The sequence below is a fragment of the Eleutherodactylus coqui genome, chromosome 2, assembly GCF_035609145.1.
Source record: "Eleutherodactylus coqui strain aEleCoq1 chromosome 2, aEleCoq1.hap1, whole genome shotgun sequence".
NCBI lineage: Eukaryota > Metazoa > Chordata > Amphibia > Anura > Eleutherodactylidae > Eleutherodactylus > Eleutherodactylus coqui.
Window position 1 is genome coordinate 234,777,005 of NC_089838.1, and position 25,633 is coordinate 234,802,637.

The 25,633-nt window shown below is 41.3% G+C and overlaps 1 protein-coding gene across 2 annotated transcripts in view; it reads left to right on the top strand.

The window, feature by feature from the left end:
- Positions 1–25,633, top strand: part of GALK2 (galactokinase 2) — a 170,480-nt gene that overhangs the window by 106,978 nt on the left and 37,869 nt on the right. For both annotated transcript variants that reach the window (XM_066592626.1, XM_066592627.1), the window contains one exon: positions 21,052–21,262. In XM_066592626.1, the coding sequence (XP_066448723.1) occupies positions 21,052–21,262 (211 nt within the window). The remainder of the gene's footprint in view (positions 1–21,051; positions 21,263–25,633) is intronic.

Sequence of the window (25,633 nt, forward strand, 5' to 3'; positions counted from 1 at the left end):
TATCCCAGAAAATAACACTTTAAGAAGCAACTTGCAGATAAAACCGATGCCCTCACAAATGATCATTTGTGTCTTTTCCTATATGGTCATGTTCAGGACACCGCTCTGGTGCCTGAGCAGTTAGGTTTCCCGCATTCCTATGGTTCACAAAGGAGTGCTTACTGTATGTTGATCTGTGATCTGTTTCCTGATCTTTATCTGCTCTGACCTACCGGTATTATCTGCTCTGATTTTTACACCCAGCATGAACAAATGCTATTGGTCTTAACCTTCTTAATAGCTATGATCCCAAGTCTTCATTTTGTATTGTGCCATTTTCATTTTCTTGTTACTGTTTGCTACTGAAGACTGTTTTAGGAACTCCCTCTTCCTACTGTAGGCAATATCTCTATGCAGTGGTTGAAGGTGGAAAACTGACTATTCCTTAAAGGGGTTCTGTCAGCAAAAAACAAAATAAAATCTATACTCCCCTATACCTCACCAGGCCATTCACCAGACACCACCTCGTCTTCCCATGTCCATCCTGCAGGCTGTATAAGGCAGTGCAGAAGCTGGCAAAGTTCCAGCTCTGCAACTGCCTCAGCCACTGCCGGATGGCAAGTACTTCCGTCCAGGTTAGTGGTTGGCACCTGATGCGTCACTTTTATGCCGGGCGCATATTAACTTTGTTTTCCCCACTTCTGCCATAATCAGCAATTCCAGCAACTTGTTTGGTTGTTTGGTGAATCAGTCAACCCAAACAACCAATCAGGTTTCTGGAATTGCTAATTAGGGCAGAAGTGGGGAAGAAAAAGTTAATATGCACGCTGGCGCGCATGCGCACTCACCGTCGACTGTGGCGTAGGAGTGACGCGTTGTGCGCCCAGCGTCAGGTGCCAACCACTGACCCAGTGGTCGAGGCAGTTGCGGAGCTAGAACTTTGCCAGCTTCTGCACTGCCTTATACAGCCTGCAGGATGGACATGGGAAGACAAGGAGGTGTCTGGTGAATGGCCCGGTGAGGTACAGATGAGCATAGAATTTTTTTTTTTTGCTGACAGAACCCCTTTAAGGTGCACATACACTTTCAATAAGTGCTGGCCGATAGCCATTTCTCTCAACTCCCACAAACATATGAACTCTCGATTTGGCCAAGTGTTCATGTATTCGTGGAGAAAGCCACAGCCAGACAGCTCCTGGTAGACGCTTATCTCCAGGAGAAGCAAAATGATTGGATGTTAAACTAGAGCGCCCAATCCTTCTTTCTCTTGACATCATCTGTTGGAGGAAAGTTGAGAGGCTTCTATACACATTTGGGAGTCAACCACCCTGCCCTAATTGGTGGATTCGGATGAGTAAAGTCTAATATGTACAGGGCCGCTAGACTCTACAGCCAACTTTAGCCCCAAGCTATATTCAAAAGCGAGTGAGATAATATCACCTGTATTGATATAATGTATATACACTATATGGGCAAAAGTATTTGAACTGCAAAAAATTCAGCAAATATGCAAATACTGAGTTTGCCGAAAAGCTGATCATTTTGTAATAACCATTCATCTGATTGATCACTTGTGGGACGAACTGGAGCGACGGGTACGACACCGCCACCCATGCCCATCTTCACAACAATCTCCTCTCACAGCCTTGCATGAGGAATGGTGAGCTATTCCTGCCCAGACTTACAGAGAACTTGTAGAAAGTATGCCTCGCCTTGTTGCCGCTGTAATACAAGCAAAAGGAGGCCCGACACGTCACTAAATAGAAGAATAAAGCACTTTTTCTGAAAAACATGCAGTGTCCAAATACTTTTGTCCATATAGTGTAGATTCCCCAGCACTTTACATCACTTGATATTATGGGTTCTATCCCCACTGGGACTCACAATTTTTTCTCTTTTTTTGTATTTATTCTTTATTTTTCATTATCATAAGGGGTGGGAGGTAGAGGTAGAATCAATAAAGAATCACATTGCAGATAATTCAATCCTGTAGACAATTTATCACTGGATTGATCCCCTTTAAAATTTAACTTTTATTGGATTACTTAAAATATAACGCCCCATAGACATACAAAACGAGAAAACAAAACAGTAGTAGATATACACAGTATATCCAGCGATAAGTTTTTGAATTCTTTGTTGATCCCTCTGCCTCAGTGATTAATCCTGTAGACAACAAGAAACAATGACAGCTATATTCAAAATACAGTAAGGAGCATCAGAAAAAAATAAAATTAATTCACCTATTAATGACTTTTTGTAGTGTGGGAAGAAACCACAGTACCTGGAGTAAACCCATGCAAACACAGGGAGAACATACAGGCTCCATGCTGATGTTGTCCTTAGTTGGATTTAAACCCATGACCCCAGTACTACAATACATTGATGTTAGCCATTGTGTTGCTCAGACTCACCCCTTGGTTTGAAGCCCGTACATCAAAAAAATATCATTTTGGTTATTTTATCGAATGATTTGAAACTTCTGGTTTTAAAGTTTAGTATAAATAATCATCATGTCCTTGTCAATTCATGTTTGGTTAAATGCAGCTTATCATAATTATCATTGCATCATTCTTTTGGCTGTTAGACATAATTTTTCTATATTTAATTTTCTTTTCTCCTAACTTATTTCATTTGTATGTCTATTTTTATTTCTGCTGAAATGAAAGGAATTGCATCATTCGGTTTTGCAAACACAATATGTCTGATGTCTCAAGATTTCCCTAAACTTTCATGCCTGACGTCTCCACAATGACTAATGGCTTGCTTTGCCCAGCTTTTATCACATAAAATTACAGCTCAATTAATATTCCATGAAAGCTGAAGAAAACACTGGGTTATTAAATAAGAGTCTTCTCAAGTCATTATTAAAACATTAATCAATAACATTTGATAGAGATAATAAGAACCATGGCATCTGGAACAGAGTAAACATATGATCCTTAAGAAACAAAAACTGTTTGAAAGCCTGTAGTGTTAGTCACTTGTCAAGCACATGTGTCTTTGAGGGGAGTTTTAATGTTGTCTGACGTTCTGTCTTCAAGATGTTTGCACTAAACACTGTAATAATCATACCACGATGTGTTTGCTAACATGGATTTAAAATGGTTGAACATAAAGCACTTGTCTTAATGGTTCTTGAGGTTCTTTTATTATAAACAACAATATGGGTTCTTTAGTAATAAAATGAGTTGTCTGGGACTAGAACAGTATGGCTGCCTTCTTTTAGAAACATTACTCCTACCTGTTCGTAGGTCATGTCTGGTATTACATCTAAGCTTTATTCAGGGGAATAGGGCTGAACTGTAATACTTAGGCCGCCTGCACACGGGCGGAAATCCCACGGCGGTATTTCCCGCAGGATTTCTGCCACTGAAAGTTTGCATAGGAGTGCATTACAATACGCACTCCTATGCAGACGGCCGCAGTTTGGCCGCGCGAAATCTCGCGCGGCAAACAGACCGCGGCATGTCCTATTTTTGTGCGGGGCTCGCACTCACCCGGCCGCCGGCTCCGGTCTGCGCATACGCCGGCTGCGCCGCAGCCGGCACATGAAAGAGCCGGGGCCGCCAGGCGCGGGTGAGTACGCGCTCGTCTTTGCAGGCTCTCGGGTCGGGTCCCGCGGCGAGAATTCTCGCTGCCGGATCCGACTCGCTCGTCTGCAGGCGGCCTTAGGGACATGTGTTTTTTAATCATGGACAATCACTTAAATGGGTTGTCCAGTTGTAAACTATTATTGGCCTTTTCAGAGGATAAGTCATCAATAGTAGATCACTGTTGGGCAGTACCCCAGCTGATTGGCTGTTCTCTGGGCCAATGCGCTTGTGCACTCAGCTGATTCCTGAAGGAAAAAGATCATTCTGTACTCACTGCAGTGGCCAGTCTTGGTATTAGACATAAAGTTGCCATTCATTACACGAGACCTTGGCCTGCAATACCAAACCTGGTCAGTGCAGTGGGAACAGAGTTGTTTGCTTCCTGCAGGAATCAGCTTAGTGCGCAAAAGCCTGGAGAACAGCTGATTAGCAGGGATCCCTGGTGACAGAAATCTGCCAATCTACTATTGATGACCTTTCCTGAAAATAGGCCATTAATAGTTTACAACTGGACAACCCCTTTTAAAAGAGTTTGTATCAGGATAAATAAGAAAGCAAGGCAATGGTGAGAAAGGCAATACAATAATAAAAGAAGCAGTGCTCATCTATTATATCCCCTGCTGTTCCAGTACTGTCATTATGGTGCTCTTCACTGATAGTTGTTTACTGTGCGGCAGGACTGACACAACGATAGTCGCCATCCTCATTGGTAAGCTCTTTTTTGTTCTAGACAAACCATTGAAGTGAAAAGTGTTAAGATGTGAAGTTAGGTGTATCTCTAGCCCCAACGTATTCCGCACCGCTTTCAGGTAATTTATTTATTACCCCCCCCCCCCCCCACCAAGCTGGGTACGTATTTTACCAATCTCGAAAGGATGGAAGGCTGAGTCAACCCGCAACCTTAGCTTAGGACTTCACATCTGCTGCCTTAACACTCTGCGCCACACAAGGCTCTGTATATCTTAGACATTTAAACATTCACAGAGTGTCACACAGTGGATGTGGAGCCTGTGTGCCATTAAAGGGGTTGTCCCGCGGCAGCAAGTGGGGTTATACACTTCTGTATGGCCATATTAATGCACTTTGTAATGTACATTGTGCATTAATTATGAGCCATACAGAAGTTATCAAAAGTTATTCACTTACCTGTTCCGTTGCTGGCGTCCTCGTCTCCATGGTTGCCGTCTAATTTTCGCCGTCTAATGGCCAAATTAGACGCGCTTGCGCAGTCCGGGTCTTCTCCTTTTCTCAATGGGGCTCCGTGTAGCTCCGCCCCGTCACGTGCCGATTCCAGCCAATCAGGAGGCTGGAATCGGCAATGGACCGCACAGAAGCCCTGCGGTCCACCGAGGGAGAAGATGCCGGCGGCCATCTTCAGCAGGTAAGTAAGAAGTCACCGGAGCGCGGGGATTCAGGTAAGCGCTGTCCGGTGTTCTTTTTTAACCCCTGCATCGGGGTTGTCTCGCGCCGAACGGGGGGGGGGTTGAAAAAAAAAAAACCGTTTCGGCGCGGGACAACCCCTTTAACTGATTTGACTTTGAGCTAATTCTGAAGCCAGCACCTAGTTGTTCCCTGGTGTTCACCCTTCAATCCCTCTGAGGCTTCAGATGTGTTGTAGTGCCATACTAGATGGAAGGGCAGAGATGTAGTTGATACGCAGGCTGAGGTAAGGACAGGCAAAGCTCTTGGGTAAATGGGCAGATCGTCAGGGCAGGCAGCAATTGGACAAATCTTGGTCAAGGTACTAGCTGAGAAGGAAAAAACGAGAAGGCTGGGTGAACAGGCACTCATTGAAATAAAGAGTTGATCACAAAACTACAGCATCATTATAGAACCTAATCCTCAGGCACTCTGCAGTGGACGGGGTTGTCTTAAATAACCCGGGAGACCCTTGGATTGATTAGGAGCAGGAAAGCTAAATGTGCACTGGTCCTCTAACAGGTGGATTGTTTATGTGCACCCTTAGGGTGTCTTTGATAGCTGAAGTGACAGTACAGCATATGCTACACTGAGGAGAGACAGGACGTCACTGACTGAAGCCGTAAGGCAGGGGATGTGAGAAGAGGCATCGCTGGTTTGTTGGGAATTCTCATTTTTCTGTGTTCTTTTTTTTTAAATTTAATATTTTTCACTCATTGTCAAAAACACCAAACACCTAGTAAGCGTTATCAGAATGGAATGAAACTTTAAATGTGTGATTGAAACATTGATACAAGTAAGTGATTGCAATATAAGAGCAAAAGGATAATTTATTGCAGAAAACTGAACACTTGAGGGGAGGCTCTAATATCATTGTATTCACCTCTAGCTTGGATGCAAGATGTGATACGGGTGGGCATGGAGGCATACAGGTTCTGTATGGTATCCTGTGGCATAGCAGTTCAAATTTGCTGTAACTGAACCTCTAGATTCTGCAAACTCATATGCTGTTGAAGTTGGCATTCTAGATGCTCCTGTACACGTTCTATTGGCGATAAATCAGGCATCATAGCAGGGCATGGCAATGTTGTGGAGGCATTCCTGCGACACCCTTGTTGTATGCGACCGAGCATTATCTTGCTGGAAAATGTCTCTTGGAAGCCCTGCCATGAAAGGCAACACATGTGGCTGCAGGATGTCCTGTACATATCGTTGAGCTGTCATTGTTTCTCGTACCACTACTAGGGGTGACAGACTGTTGTATGCGATAGTCCCCCAGATCATCATGCCAGCAGTGGGGGTAGTGTGGCACTCCACAGCAAAGGCAGGATTAAAGTTCTCACCCCTTGATCTCCAACATGAACATGGTAATTTTCAGTACATCAAACTAAACCTGGATTAGTCACTGAAGACAATCCTGTTCCACTCCGTAGCAGTCCAGTTTAGTGGTAAGACACATGGTGTTTACTAAAGACTTTTGTGACAACAGACTTCCCTTTTTCTGGCCAAAATAGTGGTCTAGAGATCAGAGCACACAGTAAACAGTATGCTTCTAGTTAAGATACAGGGTTATAGAAGCATCAGAGGAAAGATTCCATAACGTGAAAGTGTAACCATGTGATGATGTCTCTTGGCACATTGGAACAACTTTTAGTTTAGCAAATCTCTGCACATGGTCCAAAAGTCTTTCCATGTTTATAGGGGAGGATAGGATAGCATCCACTATTTCTGTTATGTGTGAGTATAGCAGATCAGTAGAAATTGCCAGAAGTTTGCCTTTGAGGCAAAAGTTGTTTCTCCAAGATCTGTCCTCTGCATCTACTGCCTATAGAGCAAAATAAACTTGCTCTTCTTGGATTTTAACTCCATCAATAAGGTCATTGTGGGATCTTGCGATTTCAGGCATTTTATTCTTCAAATGTTCCTCTAAGAAGATTGTTTTTGGTTTGAAAATAAAAACAGTGTCCTCCTATGCAGATGTACGAATGTCTAAGCATTTTGTCTAACGTTATACTACCTATTCGTTGTATAGATTTTTGCCAGTATCTTGCAGCAAAATTTTGTGATAGAGCACATCACATTTTGAACCAAGCCCCTTTCCACTAAGTCACACTTCAAAAGTTCAGCAGTTAGCCCCCTCCTCTCCCTCCTTTCCACCTCCTGGCAAATTCTCTTAACACCAGGCAACTGGAGACCACCATTCATAGGGACATACAATAAAATAAATAAAAAATGTCAAGGTTAAAAGACACTAATACAAGTACCAATACTACCCAATTGTGGCAAGGCAGTACATAGAATATCCTGCAGGGGACTGTAAACAGGCCTCCTGTGTACTGGAAGGTGTGTTAATCAGAATGAAAAGCTGTGTAGGTTTGTCTGGAGGAGCTAAACTTTTTAGACACATTCAGTCCCTTGCTAAAAGCTAGGACAGAGCTACTACCATAGCAGCACTGCTGCTGAATGCCAGATCCGGGCCAGGCAAAGAGATAGCTGGAGCTACTCCCTGAGAGGGGGGCTAAGAGGAGGCTGAAAACCTGATGTCTGTGGGAGATCAGGCTGTAGTATAGTCACGAGTCTGACAATGAAGGGTACGTGTAGTGGCACTAGGCCACTGTGTTAGTAGTGAATGAGGAAATTACTGTTTTGTTAGTGCCTTGACAGGCAAGTGTTTGTAGCGTGAAGTGTATGTGATGCAAGTGGCTGTTGTGTTTCCACTGGATTTCTGTGTTATTCCTGTAGATTCAAGAAAATAAAGGCATTCAAACTTTTACATTATGCCTTATTCTGTAATAATGTGACAATTATGCCCCCAACTGTAATACTGTGCCCCTTATGCTTCCTGTAAGAATGTGCCCATTGTGCCTCCTGTAATAATGCACGCATTATGCCCCCATTTGTAATAATAAGCCCCCTTATGTTTCCATCTGTATTTATGTGTCCCTTATGCCCACATTTGCTACTATGCTGCTTTCAGCTGTAAAATTGTAAACTTTTACTACAATACTCACTTCTTGCTTCCCCCATCAATCTGTTCATCTTCGGTCCTTCCTTCCTTCCAATCCCTGTCCTCTGGTGCCATAGCGGTTATGTGACTTTTATCACATGACCACTCTAGCCAGAGAGAGCATGGACTAGACCAGAACAGATTGCAAGGAAAGTCGGAGGGGTGAGTATAATATATTACTTTTTTATAACTCACATCCGCTCACATCCTTCGCGCAACTGCATTACCTTGATATTTGACTCTGTCAGTGCATATTCCTCCCCAGCCCTGTCTCTTCCAATCCGGTGCCTCAGAACACTAGAAAGGAGGCGCTTTCTGATGTTCTGAGGCATCGGATTGGTTGAGTAAGGGCTAGGGAGGAAACTGCATTGACAGCCTCTGATTAAGGTGCTGCAGTCACACAAGGATGTAAGCGACCGGAATGGGGAAGGACATGTATAGTAAAGAAGAGGACCACAGGTTTACAGTGTGAAGAAGAGGGGTCCCGTAGCCGAGGGGCCAGGTCGCAACTGCGACCCCTATAGCTATGCCACTGGTGTGGATAATCGCTGTAGTCTTTATTCCTGTCTATTCTGGGTGACCTTACAGCTTTTACAGGTGGGACACAGCTTCTTCTAGACATTGAAGTACACGCAAGAGAGAAGTTAGATCTCTTTGGGTAATGTCAGTTCTTGAAATACTCCATTCTGGCAATCCTTTCTTGCTTAGGAAATTAACCTTGTCTTCTTCCTAGTTCCATGAATTTCGTTTTAGTGTGCATTGCAATAGCTTGTATTAGCTTGGTTTCACGTGTGATTTCAAGTATTCCATTGTATATGATGAAAATTGTTCTGGAAAAAGATGAGAAACTAAGTTTGTTTATTGAGAATGTACCCCACCCATTAACAAAGATGCACAAAATTGGCAGCCAGTATGAATCGTTAACACTAGAGAGATTATTCACATATTATATCCAGCTTTATACTGAACAAATTGATTTAATGTTCTCATCCATAGTTAAAATGTGACTGCTTGAAATAAAGTTATGTTGTCTGACCCGGTCATCTTTTTTACGACTATATCTGACACTATCTACCGTAACCCTTAAAACTTCTTCAGCTAAATGCTAAAATGTGCATAAAGTAGCAGCAACTGTATTTATATGTATACAATGTATATTACATGAGTTTTGTACCTATGATAAAATTGAAATTTGAGACCCTTTAAAGACCCCTTAAGGACATGGCCTATTTTGGCTATAAGGATGCAATGATTTTGGGGGGGGGGGATTTTCATCTCAACTCTTCAAAAGCCATATCAGGACTTGTTTTTTTGCGCGGCAAACTGTAGTTTTTATTGGTACCACTTATGGGTACATGTATTGTAAAGGTTTTAGAAAATTTTTTTGGAGAGCAGGGAGAGAAAGCACATAAATTCTGCCATTTTTTTACAGCGCTAATCATGCAGCATAAATCACATGATTCATTGATGCATTTTTTATGCGGGTTGGTGCAATTACGATAATACCAAAATTATAACTTTTATTTTTTTTTAATTTTTCCACTTTTCAGGAATTTTTTTTTCTACATTGTTGCATTTAAAGTCCCATCACTTTTATTTTTCCATGGACAGAGCTCTGTGAGGGCTTGTTTTTTGCATGACGAGCTGTACTTTTTATTGGTATCTTTTTGGGGTACATACGGCTTTTTTGATCCCTTCTATTTTTTGAGAGGCAAAATGAACAAAATAAGCATTTTGCCTCCGCTTTTTTTTTCCTTCAGTTTTTGGCGCCCAGGGTAAATAGTGTGTTCAATTTATTGTACAGGTCGTTACGGATAAGATGATATGTAGAGATGAGCGAACGTACTCTGTTCGGGTGTTTTTGTACTCGAGCACCGCTTTTTCCAAGTAACTGACTACTCGGACGAAAAGATTCGGGGGGGGGGGGGGCGGCGTGATGTACGCTATCCCTCTCTGCAAGTGAAGGAGGCGGACGTAACTGGGAGCTAGTGCACTGATCTCCAGCCCCCTCTCCGTCCCTCGCCACTATTTGCAATGGGAGAGCAGGGCGGGGCGGAGCTAAGTTCCGTCTGCCCTGCCCCCTTCCATTGCAAACAGTGACGAGGGGCGGAAAGAGGGCGGGAGCTCAGTGCACTAACGCCCATCCAGGCATGCCTCCTTCCCTTGCAGAGAGGCACATCGTATATCGGCCGGGCATGAAATTATAGTATTATAAATTTAACAAATGGCTCTGCAGAGGGCTGGGGCTGCTACCTGTTCACTGGATCCTCCCCCCTTCCTCTGATGCCTGGCTCCGCAGTCTGCACTTCCTAGCTCCCTGTGCAGCTGAGGAGTGACAGGAGAGTTCTGCAGCCTATCAGCATTAAAAAGTTATCCTAGTAGTGCTGATAGGCTGAACATGGAAATGTGTCATTTAACAAATCAAATGCTTGCACAGCAATGAAGATTTTCGCTGTGCATTAAGGTGTTGGTATCAGTCCAACACTGTAGAAGAACAAATTTAAAAAACTGCCTTCTGCACTGAATTCAGCAGAGCTTGTCCAGGTACATGCATCCCCGGCCAGCTCACCCCTGTGCCTTTGTGGGGGGTCTTGAACGCAGACCGAAATGCGAATGTTGCCTGTATCCAAATTAAGAGGAAATATTATATAGAGTACTCATAGTTGAGAACCATAATGACCCACTACACACAGACTGTCTAGTAAATCAGCATGAGTTCTGTTTATTGTTGTACATTGCTAGTTTATATGCAAGTTGTAAAGAAGGCGTTTCCAAATGTTACCTGATGCCTGGTTACAAAGTACTTTTGGTGACTGTAAATCAAAAAGCTTTTCTAAACAAAAGGTATCAACAAAACTGTTTGAAGTAGACATAAAAACAGTTACAGTGTGATAATAAAGATTGACTCCTGGCTGTCTACTGGCTGAGTACTTTTGTTAATTACATTTCTGGTTTGACTAGAAGTGTAATCTTCAAAGTTCATCAACAATTTGCACATCAAAAGAGGGGACATTGTTTCTAGTTTACACATAGACAAAACTGGTTCAGCCACCTACTCGGGAGTCAGCACAAAGTTGATAAGTTGGTATTCAGCAAGATAGCTGAATAAAATCTAATTAATCATACATTTAGTATTCTAAAATCAATATTCAAATAAACGCTTGAATATACCTTTTTACATATGATTCTATATCCAAATTCTACTAGCAACTTCCGGAATGTTTTACATATAATACATAACATTATATAACCAAATAACTAATGTCACATTTATTACACTGTTTCCTTATCTTTCTTATATTAGGTTATTAAAAATAATGATTGACCCCTATCATTCCCCCATTTGGACATCAGAGCCACCATTATCTCCTGGTTCTGTCACCCATAGGTGCCGGGTTCCCAGGTAGGAATGGTGCACTCTATGTCCATCAAGATATGAAGACATAATATCAAATATTGTAAGTCAATCAAGTTTACAATACAGTAATCTTAGATTTATCAACATCAATATCGTCATCGTCATATTAGACACTTAAAGGGGTGTATTTTTGGGTATGTCTCGAAGAGTCTCTACAGGAGTGGGGACAGATAATAGACAAGTCCGCAAAATGTCCTCTCCACTCCTGAGGTTGGGCATACACGTGTGGGAAATATTTGCCCATCCAGTCCATCGCTTCTCCATGTGGATCGTTCGTAGTGGTGTTTCCCAATAAGAAGACAGTCCAATAAGACAAATGCAAAAGTCAAAATCAAAATGTCCATTACCTCCCCCACCCAAACAACGCCGGGATCCCACCCATCACTTTTCCTCTGGCTCGGGAACTTTCTTGCAGTGGGAGGCGTGTATCCACTTTTACAGAAGTAGGCATTGACAACAGAACTTGGTATGGTCGTCAAACCTTGGGTCCAAGGCCTTTATTACGTGTCTTTTTGCGACCACCCAGTCTCCAGGCTGCAAGAAATGAGTCCCCTCTAGGTTGTCAGGGTCTGGAATTGGGGAAAACACTAGATCGGGTGTTATTTTCAGTTTACGACATAATTCTTGTACATATTCAATAACCTTATCACACCCCTGCTGTAGGGCCTGTGGATGGTACAGGCCTAATCTTGGCATAGAGCCAAACAACACTTCTTTTAACTTAAGCATATAATTTTAGTTCTTTCAACTTTGTTAAACTCTGCAGGTGGTATGGAGTGTAAAACGCTTGTTCCACCCCAAGGCTGACATCACCTCTCGCATCACTTAACCTGTGAATTGTGTACCTCTGTCACTCTCAATTGTCTCTAGTACCCCAAATCTACATACAAGTTTAGTCACTGTACATTGTGCGGTGGCTTTGAGCAGGTCCACGCACACAAGGACGTACTCATACCTGCCTGATTTGGGAAGCTGGATGTAATCGATTTGTAATCTCTGAATAGGATACAGTGGTCTGGGTGTGCACTTCACATGCCTTCACATATGCCTTTGCCAACCTGTCGAACCCTGGAGCATACCATACCTTGTCCATAACAGAAACAATGGCATTCCGAGAGGCATGCACTTTCCCGTGAGCTAGGACGGCGAGGTGGGTGTAGGCAGCCGCTGGTACATCATCTACGTCCCGTAGGACGCCAAATCCCAAATCAACAAGAGTGGTGGGACCAAGATCCAACTTACAGCACAAGGGGTCTTGCGTACTGTCCAGGAGGGCTGCAGCCTTGGCTGCCCTATCCCCTTGCTCTCTGGTGACTGCCCCTGCGTGTGTGCTTTAACCTTTATTATGGCCACCTGTCCTGGCAACATGATAGCTTAATGGGCTTGCCTTGTGCCGTGAGAAAGCTCCTGGACCACCAGATGGGTCCATAATCGTGTGCAGTACCAAAGACGTACCTGGAATCAGTGTAGATGTTAGCAGTGGTAGCTTTTTCAATCGTACAGGCCTCAGTTCCTGCGCTGACATGTATGGCGGCAGTGGTTTTTGTACAAGCATCTCATTCAGTGTGACTACTTCAAAACCTGTTACAAACCTTCCTTTGTCATTCAGTTATCTAGATCCATCCACAAACATTTCAAGGTGGGGGTTTAGGAGGGGTTTGTCAGTGACATGTGTGAACTCAGCTGTCTCCTGCTCCATGAGCGCTGCACAATCATGCTGGTGTTCTGCGTCAAAGGCCTCCTCTTCATCAGTCAGAGAATTTGCAAAAAGCTGGTCCTCTGTACTTACTCCCCTATTTGAATCAGTGTCACCTAATGGCAATAAGGTGGCCGGATTCAAAGTGGTGCAACGTTGAAATGAGACATTGGATGAAGAGTGTAAATGCAAGTTCCATTTTGATCTGTCTAGCAAGAGACAGATGTCTACGGCTTACCTGTGTCAGGATACCATGTATGTCATGTGGGGTGTAGATCCCCATGGTGTGATCTAGGACAACGTCAGAACTTTTGTCCATTAGTGCCTGAACTGCTAGAACCGCTCGGACGCAGGATGGAGACCCTCTAGCCACCGCGTCAAGATGGGCACTGTAGTATGCTACAGGTCGCTTTTTGTGTCAGTACAGCGGTGGCGTGTCCCTCTATATCAGTGACGTACATTTGGAAAGGGTTGTCATAGTCTGGCAGCCCCAGTGCACCCGGTTACCTGTACTTTCAGCTGATAGAAGGCTGACTCGGCCTGCGGGGTCAGGGCAAATGGCCGTGAACCCAAACAGTCGTATAGAGGCTGCATAGTCATGGAGGCAGAGCGTCCATTGCCAATAGTATGAAACCAGTCCCAAGAAGGTACGCAACTGGGCATGGGAGGTGGGAAGTTGCATGTCACTTACCACCTTCGTGCGTTCCGGCGTCAGGTGCTTAGTACCTGGACCTAGGCAGTGGCCCAGGAACACTACGTGAGACTTGCAGAACTGAAGTTTCTCTTTGCTGGCTTTGCAGCCATTCTACTCTGATGGAGGAAACACAAAAGGCTTAGTGATGCATTGAGGTAACTATTTGTGTCAGCAGTACATAAAAGAAAATAAAAATTAATCATCAACATATTACAAGAGGGCGGTGCCCTCGGGAATTGGCCAGGTGTCTAATACCAACTTCATGAATCTGGTGAACTGGTTTTGGGCTATTCTGTGCCCCTTGTGGCAGCACTATCCAACAGTACTGCTTTCCTCTGAAATTAAATGCAAACAAATACAGACAGTCTGTCGAGGTCCGTCTGACTGGTAGCCCAAAGGCTCGAAGGAACGACACTAAGAACTTGTTTCTCTGCGTGCGTAAAAGTGAAGACAGGGAGAGGTGTCGCTAGGTCTGCTGCCATCCGACCGAAGGTCGGGTGACTTTCAGACCTGGGGTGTATACGAGCCTCACCGGACGAGTGAAGTTCGATACAAGATCCCAAGGGTCCCATCATTTCGGTTCCCAATATGCTTTCAGGACTTTCCAGCACAAGGAAGCGCATGAGGCATCGTGACCCTTTAAACATTACCTCTAGCGGTTCAGTTTCGGCCAGCTGAATTGGCATTCCTGAAACCCCTTGCACCAATTACTGCTAGACAAACAGGCTGGTATTCTATTTAAAATAGATAAGAATCTTGTTGCAAAAAAAAAATTAAAAATTTAGAAATTGCTGACCTGCAATACCTGGATCAATTATGTCAGATCTCCAGTTCCTTGGGCTAAGCAATGACTCAGGAATTGGAGTTTGTCTTGGAGGTGGCTTACTATTTGTCAGGACCTGCGGAAAGCTGAGTTTCTGCAGTAGCTATCAAGACAAATACATGAGCCGGATCTACCAAGAGAGCAGTTAGTTTACAAAACCTCCTCTGAACTGTCACTTGAGGTCTCAACCCGTACCGATCCATCCGGTGAAAATTTGATGGATGCAGATAAGGCTTGTAAGATATCAGTACAAATAACAGAGACATAAATTACAGCAAGGCAGAATAATCCACAAACATGTATTCATATTGGAATATGATATTCTTTAAGCAAATTCATTATTAATCTGATCCTGCCTGCAATGTCTCATCAAATTTGAGAAGGAAAAAAAAAAAAAACTTTTCCTAACTGCCCAAGCTCCTCACCCCCTCCCTTTGTAGACAAAAGAAGGATGAAACATTACCTACTTTTACATTATCTAGCTCCACCCCTTCGATGCTGGTTGTTTGCATGTCTCTCCTACAGAACATTCTCTCAGAGACAGTGCAGTACTAACAGCATTTAGCAGTGATATAGACGTCCAACCAATTACAGAACTGACATTTACCCAAAAAGCAAAAATATATATATCTTAAAATCCCTATGTTCTCTATTTTTAAGACCGTATAATTCACATAATTCATTACGAGTTTCTTATTTCATCAGCGTCTGTCTTCCTTTCTATGACACTGAATTTTATCTCTCTATGAAACAGAGCAATAGCTAAGATATTAATAAGCAACCAGAACATTCAGATTTTAAACAGCATTAATTATTAGTAATTACAAGATGTATACTTCTCACCTAGGCTGGTCTGTGTTGAGGATGGAGCAAGACCTCTTCCTATTGTTCTTCCCTCCCATCTCCTTACATCACCTAGCTCCACCCCCTGTGGTCTGGCTCAGCGTTTGGTCTTTCTTGCCTCATTTAGTTTCTAGCCACCGGACAGTATATACCATATAACACAATCTAACTCTCATATGGGCCCTTCATTAATACACAAATTCACACTCACTGGGGTTTTCATTCACTCATATGCGGACTGATAAGTATCTCATGTGAAGTAGAAACTGGGATTGTATTTACTGTTCATAGAACTTCCCATATTGAACAAAGTATATATATATATATAAGAAAAACTCTTATGTACCGCGGTTTTTACATATTTTGTTCAGAATAGGCTATCCAATGACAAACATAATACAACTTATGCCCATTTCCACCCACATACTTATATTCACCACTCCAGATAGCAACTATTATCACTGTGCATTGTTAAACCTTCTACCTTTCTCTTAACTCATTGACTTGCTTTTTCCTTACTATAACCTTCAGCTAAAATTGCTTATATCAACTTTCCTTTTTACTTTCTTTTAACAAGTTATACTACACATTCTTTGTTCCTTATTAACCTGCACAGTCTGTCCACACCATTCACTACTACAGAGACAATACAAAACCACACAGTATATCTACTTACACTTACATGAAGAAGACTAAGACGTACAACAAAGATTAGTTTACATAACAACAAGACTTACAAGACAAACGATAGTGGTTTTCATTGGGACAGATTCGGGCGATGCGGTGCGTTGTCGCCGCTGGGAGTGGTGCCCTGATCTGTCTCCTGATCATGAGGTTTCTTGGGACAAGGGCAATTCTTGGCCAGGTGGCCATTCTTGCGGGAATTATAACACTTACGTATTCCTCTGTTGGGTCTGTCCTGGAACTGCACCTTCCCCCCTTGGTTGCTATAGTATTTAACCGCCGCTACAGGGTGCTTCTCATCCATAGCAAACCCTACTGCCTTTTTATACGAGTCCATGGGCTTGGCTTGTCGCCAACCGGGGGTACATGCCTTTACTTTATCTGCCAATGATGGGCCGATGCCTTGCATGAACACCTCACACATCATTGGGTAGTACACTTCATCTGCACAGAGGGTGAAACCAATGTCCCTAGCCTTTGTTCCCAGCCTACCAAAATAACATTCAATAGTTTCATTCTTTTCCCGTCTACACATAGTTAAAGCCATTTGTCTTCGTAAAGGCTTTTGTTGTCCGCACCTGGGACAATCCCGACAGTCAAGAAGAATGTCGGAGCTGTCCGCGGTTGGTAGGACCGGGTACATCCTAGCCGGGTTTGGCACCGGGGGTGAGTACACAAGTATGCCGTCATCCCTCGGTGCACAATCCCATTGTTCTACATTTACGTTTTTGCTATATCTTATTATGGCCTCTACTCCTTTTTCTAGACCGGCGTTTCTGATATCTTTCATGCTTTTTCCCGTACTATTGCCAGAACCCATAGTTAAAGGTTCCCGCTTTTCTAAGTCCCATCTTTCTATATTTTATATGTTTGTCTGCAATCGTCTCCCCCTTCCCTTTCTCACACAGCTTATGGCACACAGAACCTTATTTGTCACACAGGCTTCTATTTGTCACACAGGCTTCTATTTGTCACACAGGCTTCTATTTGTCACACAGGCTTCTATTTGTCACACAGGCTTCTATTTGTCACACAGGCTTCTATTTGTCACACAGGCTTCTATTTGTCACACAGGCTTTTATTTCACACAGGCTTTTATTTCACACAGGCTTTTATTTCACACAGGCTTTTATTTCACACAGTCTTCTATTTCACACAGTACACTAAGGACCCCTGGTCCCTGGTCCTGGAATAGTTTTACGGACTCCTTAAGGGGGGGGTTTAGGGGAGACCAGACCTCTCTTCTAAGGGAACTTCTGGTGATATTATAACAGACTCAGTAAAAGCAAATTATGGCTAACATGACACAGACTATCAACGTACAGATTTCAACAATTACTACAGGCAACATGGCAATATACACACAAGGGTTCTTCCGTCTAGCACGGTCACTAAGAACACCGTAAATAACAGGCAGAAGCGTCCTATATAACATGCAGCAACTCACCCCCTGTCGACACGAGACTGAAGTCAGGAGAGCCCAGAGCTTGAGTGGCAAGTCAAGAGCTTACCGTATACCGGTGTTTTGTAGATCTGGGGTCCCGTGGCCTCTGGTCCGGCTGGTCGGCAGGTAGTGTAGTCAGGTATCGGCCGCAGGTAAGGAGTTAGCTTCTGCCCCACAATGGGCGCCAAATAAACTGTGGGGGGTCTTGAACGCAGACCGAAATGCGAATGTTGCCTGTATCCAAATTAAGAGGAAATATTATATCGAGTACTCATAGTTGAGAACCATAATGACCCACTACACACAGACTGTCTAGTAAATCAGCATGAGTTCTGTTTATTGTTGTACATTGCTAGTTTATATGCAAGTTGTAAAGAAGGCGTTTCCAAATGTTACCTGATGCCTGGTTACAAAGTACTTTTGGTGACTGTAAATCAAAAAGCTTTTCTAAACAAAAGGTATCAACAAAACTGTTTGAAGTAGACATAAAAACAGTTACAGTGTGATAATAAAGATTGACTCCTGGCTGTCTACTGGCTGAGTACTTTTGTTAATTACATTTCTGGTTTGACTAGAAGTGTAATCTTCAAAGTTCATCAACAATTTGCACATCAAAAGAGGGGACATTGTTTCTAGTTTACACATAGACAAAACTGGTTCAGCCACCTACTCGGGAGTCAGCACAAAGTTGATAAGTTGGTATTCAGCAAGATAGCTGAATAAAATCTAATTAATCATACATTTAGTATTCTAAAATCAATATTCAAATAAACGCTTGAATATACCTTTTTACATATGATTCTATATCCAAATTCTACTAGCAACTTCCGGAATGTTTTACATATAATACATAACATTATATAACCAAATAACTAATGTCACATTTATTACACTGTTTCCTTATCTTTCTTATATTAGGTTATTAAAAATAATGATTGACCCCTATCACCTTCTACCTGGTTTCTTGTACTGAGACACTTGAATTCTGCACTTGATACATGTGGCACCACTCCTGCCTACATTCTTCGATTCTGTGCCTAGTAGAACTTCTAGTCTGGAGTCCTGACTACAACGGATTATGTTTTTGCCTAGACCCTCGGATACTATGCCTGGTACCAGTAGTGCTGCTGCTACTTCTGAACTTCACCTTGTTCCTGGCTACACTTCTATCTCATCCCTTTGTTTTTTGCATTCTGACTGCGAACCTGGTGATGGTATCTCTTTGTTTCATCTGAGGCCCACCCTTTGATGCTGTTTTTTTGGTTTATTAATAATAATAATAATTATCCCCTGTTATTTATATAGCAGATACCAAAGCAATCTGTGTCCCCATACTGTGTTCTCACAGTGGCTTCTTGACTGGTATAAAGTGATTTTATTAGCTTGACTAGATGTGCTGATATGCCCAGCTCTTATAAGGCCTGCCATAGCTTATCATGGTCGACGCAGTCAAAGGCCTTGTTGTAGTCGATGAAGCACATGTAGATATTCTTTTGGTCGATCGCAGGTTTGCAATTTGGTCGCGGGTGTCGTGTCCTCACGGTTTGGGATCAGCAAGGGCGTTCGACAGGGCTACATCCTCTCACCCTTCTTGTTTAACCTGTATGCAGAAGGGATCATGTACCTAGTTGAATTAAAATCGGGGTGAAAATAGTGGCAGAAACATCAACAATCTCCATTTTGCAGATGACACAACTCTGATTGCAGAAACAGAAGCAGGTCTAAAGCCGCTGATATGTAAGATTAAAACTGAAAGTGAAAAAATGGGCCTCTACCAGAATTTAAAGAAGGCTAAAATTATGACAACTGCAAAAAATGGCCAAATTCAAATTAAAAAACCTTCCGACTTTTAACTCTTCTGAGACTAACAATGAGGGGGTCCTTCTGCTGCAAAATCTATACTACTTTGCAAGGTTAAGAATAAAAAACAGGAAATCCATACCTCAGTCTAACCAGTGCAAAACCAATTGCACCCTAAGTTTTCACTATCTAGTCACAAGAAATGTAACATAAAGAGCAGCAGCTTGTTGGAACCAAAACATCCTAGTTTTACCATGGACTATGTCACAGACGTGTTGGTTGAAAGGGTGCCAATTGAGATCAGCAGAGCTTTTTATACAGTTCCACATCTAGAGCTCATAAATAAGTTATTGAAAATAGGAGACATTCCCCGAACTGCTCAGAGGATTAGCAGTTGGCTAAAAGATGGCTATGAGAGTGTTGATAATGGTGTATTCTGAAAAGAAACCAGTCCCAACTGGTTTACAATAAGGTTCCATTCTTGGTCCTGGTCTTTTTATTATTTTGCAAGTAATATTGATGACACCATCTAAAGGCTCATGGGCCTAGGTACAAAAGTTTAGCTCGGGGGCCCCCCGCTATCAGCAACACCTGTACTCATACCTAAACCATACTGCGTTCAGCTGCATAACACATTTACATACATGATCTAGCCCTTTAGCAACAGCTTTACAAACATGATTCATTTCCTGGACTACATGAAAATTTCTTTGCAGCCCCTTAGGCTGTGTACATGTTTTTTGTTGCATTTTTGAACCACAGTTAAAAAAAAGTGCATAAAAAACAGCTTGCAGTATTCAAAAACCACATGCAACTTATGAAAACCACATGCAGGTTTTTGATGCCTTTTTTAAATTGTGTGTAAAATGTGCAATCATACCCAGGTTATACCAGCATGGGCCATATCACTATATACAGGATGTTTAACTTATACCAGCTGTACATATGTAATTATATACAAACGGTACACTGGTTATACCTGCATGGTCCATATCACTATATACAGGGAGATGTATATACCAGCTCCCCTCTCTTACAACTACACATGCAGTTGCAGCTTCTGCAGCAACATTTAGATCAGATCAACTGATGTTTGAACTGTTCTAAAGCGGTTAAACATGTCTTGGATTAAACACACATTTTTCCTAAGATAAAAATAAAATAAGGGCACACTAGATTGATTGTTCCTATGTTTGTAAGTTGCTTGCTGACTTGACACTTCAAGTACTGTTCTTGTAGGTTTGATCTTGAAAATTAAAGAACACCAGGCAATTCCATTTTAAACTGTACTTTTAAGCTATTGTAGATGCACATCAAAACCACAGTGAACTAAAGAACTGCTACTGTATTAATGTTTATGTTTTTATAGATGAACCTAACTCTCATAGTCAATTCTGAGTGCATTCAGCAAAGACAGAGCACTTTTGTTTGTCAGACTCTCAAGGAAAAGCGAGAGAGTTACCATGTATTATATAAAAAAAATGTATTATACAATAGGTTTAACATAGAAATACATTGCAATAGTCCATACCAATGGAATGTTTAAAATTCTTCATTATAACATTAACATTATGCTGTTGTTTTTTGCATTTTCTGTGTTTATCACAGCCTTCATTTAAAAAAATATTTTGCTGTTTTTGTATTACAGATTCTAGCTAAATCAAAAGGGCTGGACTGGAAAAACCTGATGAAACTAGAAGATCTCCAGAGCAGACTTGGTGTTACCGTGGAAGAAATGTTGCCTGTTGTTGAGGAGGTCTTACATTCTGAGCCCTATACACGAGAAGAAATATGTGAGACTTTGAAAATAAGCTTAGAAGACCTCTGTGCCACAGTCTTAAGTGAAAACACACAGGATGGTAAGAAAAATATTAACATTAAAAAATTTTTTTTAAAGTGTTTCTCAATAGTGTTACCTTAGTACAGCTCTGTATTTTCTGTGATCTCACTTGATAAAGCAAAATTTTATTTCAAAAAGAAAATTCTCTCTATTAATCTATTTTTGAATACAAATATTTTAACCCATTACGACCACCCATATGTCTTTTGACAGCGGCTGCATGAGAAGTCCCATGCAAGTGTGATTGTCGGGTCCCGATGGGTTGCTATGGCACCCAGAAGATACAGTGGCCTATGAGGGGCTGAGTCTCATAGGTTTTCTAATGCACTACTATTCTGAAGTGTAGTAGTGTATTAGAAGAATGATAAAATATGGTAATATTCTTGTCCCCTAGTGGGACAAAAATAAAAAGTTAAAATTATTAAAACCTCACCTTTACCCATGTAAAAAAATAACCAGAGAAAGAGTTGGTACACTATTTAACCCGCACAGTGCATGTCATAAAAGGAAAAAAAATGGCAAAAAATATCTAGTTTTGCCTCCTGTTTTGCCTTGCAAAAAAACAGAATAGAAAGTGATCAAAAGATCGCATGCATACACAAATAGTGCTAATAAAAAGCACAACTCGTCCCACAAAAAAGAAACCCTTTCACGGTACTGTTGACAAAAAAGAAAAACATTAGGGGTCTAAAAAGAAGTGTGGAAAAAGTTGTAAAAAAAAACTACTGTTTTTCAGAATTATTAATCATATCAATTATACTGCACAGCCAACGCTGTTAAAGAAAAATAAATAACATGCCAGAATTGCAGATTTTGTTAATCTTGCCTCTCGAAAAAAATGGAATAAAAGGCAAACAAAATGTAATATGTTCCCAAAAATTGGATAAATGAAGACTAGAGTTCATCCTGCAAAAAACGAGCCCTTATAGAGCTCCGTCGATGGTAAAATAAAAATGTTATGGCTCTCGGAATGCAGCGACACAAAAGCAAATATTTAAAGCAAGAAAATGTTTTTTTGTGTACAAAAATAGCAAAACAAAAAAACTGTGTAAACTTGGTGTCGCCGGAATCGTGCTGACCCAGAGGATAATGTTATCACATTATTTATTTACCACACTGAAAGCCATAAAAATGGAATCCCAAAAACAAATGGCAGAATTTATTTTTTTTCCCCCAATCTCCCTAAAAAAATAAATTGGTAAAAGTAAGGCCTCCCACACAGCCTTTTTTTCAGCTTTAGGCGCAGCGCTAAACACTGTCAGAGGCTCCAGTTGTTTTCAAGGGAGCCTGTCACACAGCTGCTGGAAAACGCCGCAATTTTCAAGCAGTCAGTTTTATTTTTGAGCATCGCTGGAGCCGAAAACAAAAGTAAAATACAGGAAAGTGCCGCAATTTAAATCGTGACGCTTTCAGGAACGCCAGTGAGAAAGGCTTTATACACTATATATTATATGTACCCAGGAATGATGCTATTAAAAATACAACTTGTCCAGCAAAAAAACAAGCCCTCATACGACTTATATCGACAGAAATATTCAAAAGATATGGCTCCTGGAATGCGGCGATAAAAAAAAACCTGAAAAATTAGTTGGTCATATAAGTGCAAGCAGGCTTGGTCACTAAGGGGTTAGTACTGTACAGTGAAAGTATAACTTTTGCATAAACTCATGACTGAATTCCTAATACACATTAAAGGGGTTGTGTCACAGCTGTTAAAGGCTACTGTAGCCGAAACGTGTTCAGCGTGGACCTGTGAGCTGTATGCTTTTTTTACTCAATAAAGAATGAAATTTTTTTTAAACAGTAGCAGCTCCTCTCCACTTCTATTTTTCTTTATAGGGAAGGAATAGGTAAGTTTTTAGATAATTTTTTAAAAACCCCTTTAAGAATAGCTCTTTCTCTTTACTAAAGCATTTTTTTATTCCTCCTTCAATATATTTGACTTTCTCTTTGTTTTGTTTTTTGTTCCTCCTGTGTCTCCTTTTTTCCAAATGCTTCTCCATTTAATTTAAATGTCCCTTGCCAATTCTCAGTTATTTCCTTCTGCTTTTCATGTATCTAACTTGATCACAGTAACTTTTTGACATGGAATATATCTGATGGTATGATAATCATGCCAAGCCCTGTAAGGATTTTCACTCAGTTGTAAAATTCTTTCAAATATGTTTTGTAGTGTTTCACAACTGTTTAGAAAACAATAGTAAGAAATTCAGGAGTCAGTAAGTCCCTTTTAGGAGCCAGAAGAGCTCTTTGATGGCCATAGAAGACAGACATCTCTGCAAATCAATAAAAACAACCCCTGGATGTTGCGCGCCAGCATACATTTGCCAGCAGTTTATATTTGACCAGCCGCTCATTAATTCACTCTTGTAATAAAGGAAAACCAAGGCAGTCTAAATGACAGAGCTTGAATATTTTATTGAATTTCTTATTTCAGTAGATATCACAAACATGTAAGGCTGTGTTCCAGTGGCGTTGGAATTATGGTTTTCCCACATTTCCAGGGTGTTTCTCCTGCATTTTTAATGCAGATGTTAATTGCACATCAAAAATAATAGAAAGCTGCCTTCATTTTACAGCGAAATCCCGCCGGTTTCTTATGCGGTTTCTAGCCAGTCAGCTGTCATAGGTGAAGCACATTGTTTTAATCAGTCAATGCTTTTGACATGGAACTAACGGTAACATGAAAAACGCAACAAAAACGTCCTGGAAACGTGGTGAAACGGAGATTCCTACCTCATGGGAGAACACAACCAAAATTGCCATGTTTTGCTTCTTGTGGACCTTAGTCGTAGTATAATCTGTGTAATATACAGATAGAATCAACAAATCCTCTACATATGTTAAAAGAATAACTGCAACAAGTTATTCAAACAGCATGTTGAAAAAAAAATCTTTTTTTTTTTTTAAGAAACCATTTTTTTTTCACAAGAACACACATACTGCCAATAATAAGGATATCCTGTAAGTCCCAGTTATTGCAGTGCTATCTCTAGAAGGATCTAACTACTCTATTGTTATAGCTTTACTACATGTATGAGTATACACAGCAAATCCCATAATTGACCTGTGTGTGTGTTCCCTTGTGAGCACCCGGGAAATCTGTTACCCATTAGCATGTCTAAATAATGCGGTATGCAGATTTACTAATGCAGCACACCCTGTTCTGTATGCCGTAGTGAGATTAATGCAAAGGAATAATTAGAACATTCTACACTCTGTTCTAATTTCCGTGCGTACCCTAAGACATTGCCGTCCCTCAGCATTAGTCTCCCCTCGAAACACATTTCATCAAGACTGGGAATCACCGACTTTATACTTTAACACACAGATTTTCTTTCTTTTAATCAAGGCCAGCCACTTAATTTGGATATCTTGAGCATGCTGTTTTATAAAGATTACAAAAAGATTTTCTGATCTTCTGGTTGCTGTTAAAGAAGCATTCCCTTTGCCAATATATAACGTGCCGAGCTGAGAGAACCATAAAGTTTTTTAAGGTAATCTGGCCAGCACAGAATTGTTTTACCAAAGGGTGGTCTAGGAATCAGTCACAGTCATTGGCAGAGCTTTCACAATGAAATTGAAAACAGACGTGTTTGTGCTTCATTCTTTGGGTTACTACTGTTCAATGGTGATTTACAAGAGTGTGTGAGCTATGGAAATCTCTCACGCGAGTCCGCATACATCTTAAGTAGATGCACATTTTCAAATCTACTTTTTTTCCTATCACGTCATAATTGGAAGAATACTTAAACAGAACTGAGCTTTTAAACGAAAGTCAAAGGATTACATTAGTCGCTAGGAGTTCTAATGCGTTCTCTAATGTGCTTTCATGGGATTTCATTTACTATGGATATGCACCTTGTGCTTTGATCATGTAAGAGTATGCAGTAACTAGTACTGCATGCTTGGAATTTAACCATGTTCTGCTGCACAACATTGCAGAAAGGTGTAGGCAGTATGTATGACCTCGCGTTTTAACAGACTGGAGACACCGACAGATAATAATTTTTTCCCTAATATTCAATCACACAATTGTTTACATAAAGATAAACATAAAAAAGGTGTTAAAAGAACAATTTCTCTGTGTAGGAAGCTACAGATCCTGCAGTTCTGAGTGAGTTATACTATAGTTAATTTACTGCAATCTGGCTTTCCACAGGATATGAGACAAGGTAAAAATTTACAATCCCATAAGCCAAAAACTGACAACTAAAGTGGCTATCACTCCACTGTAGGTAAATTGACTCAGGCCTGAATTTACTTTTGAATTCAAGATTCAGTTCAGCGTTTTGTCAAACCTATGTATAGAAACTAGGATAAAATCTATGTAAACTATACAATTTCCCATCTATTAGCTGCATTTGTAATTCTGAGCTGGTGGGTTCTA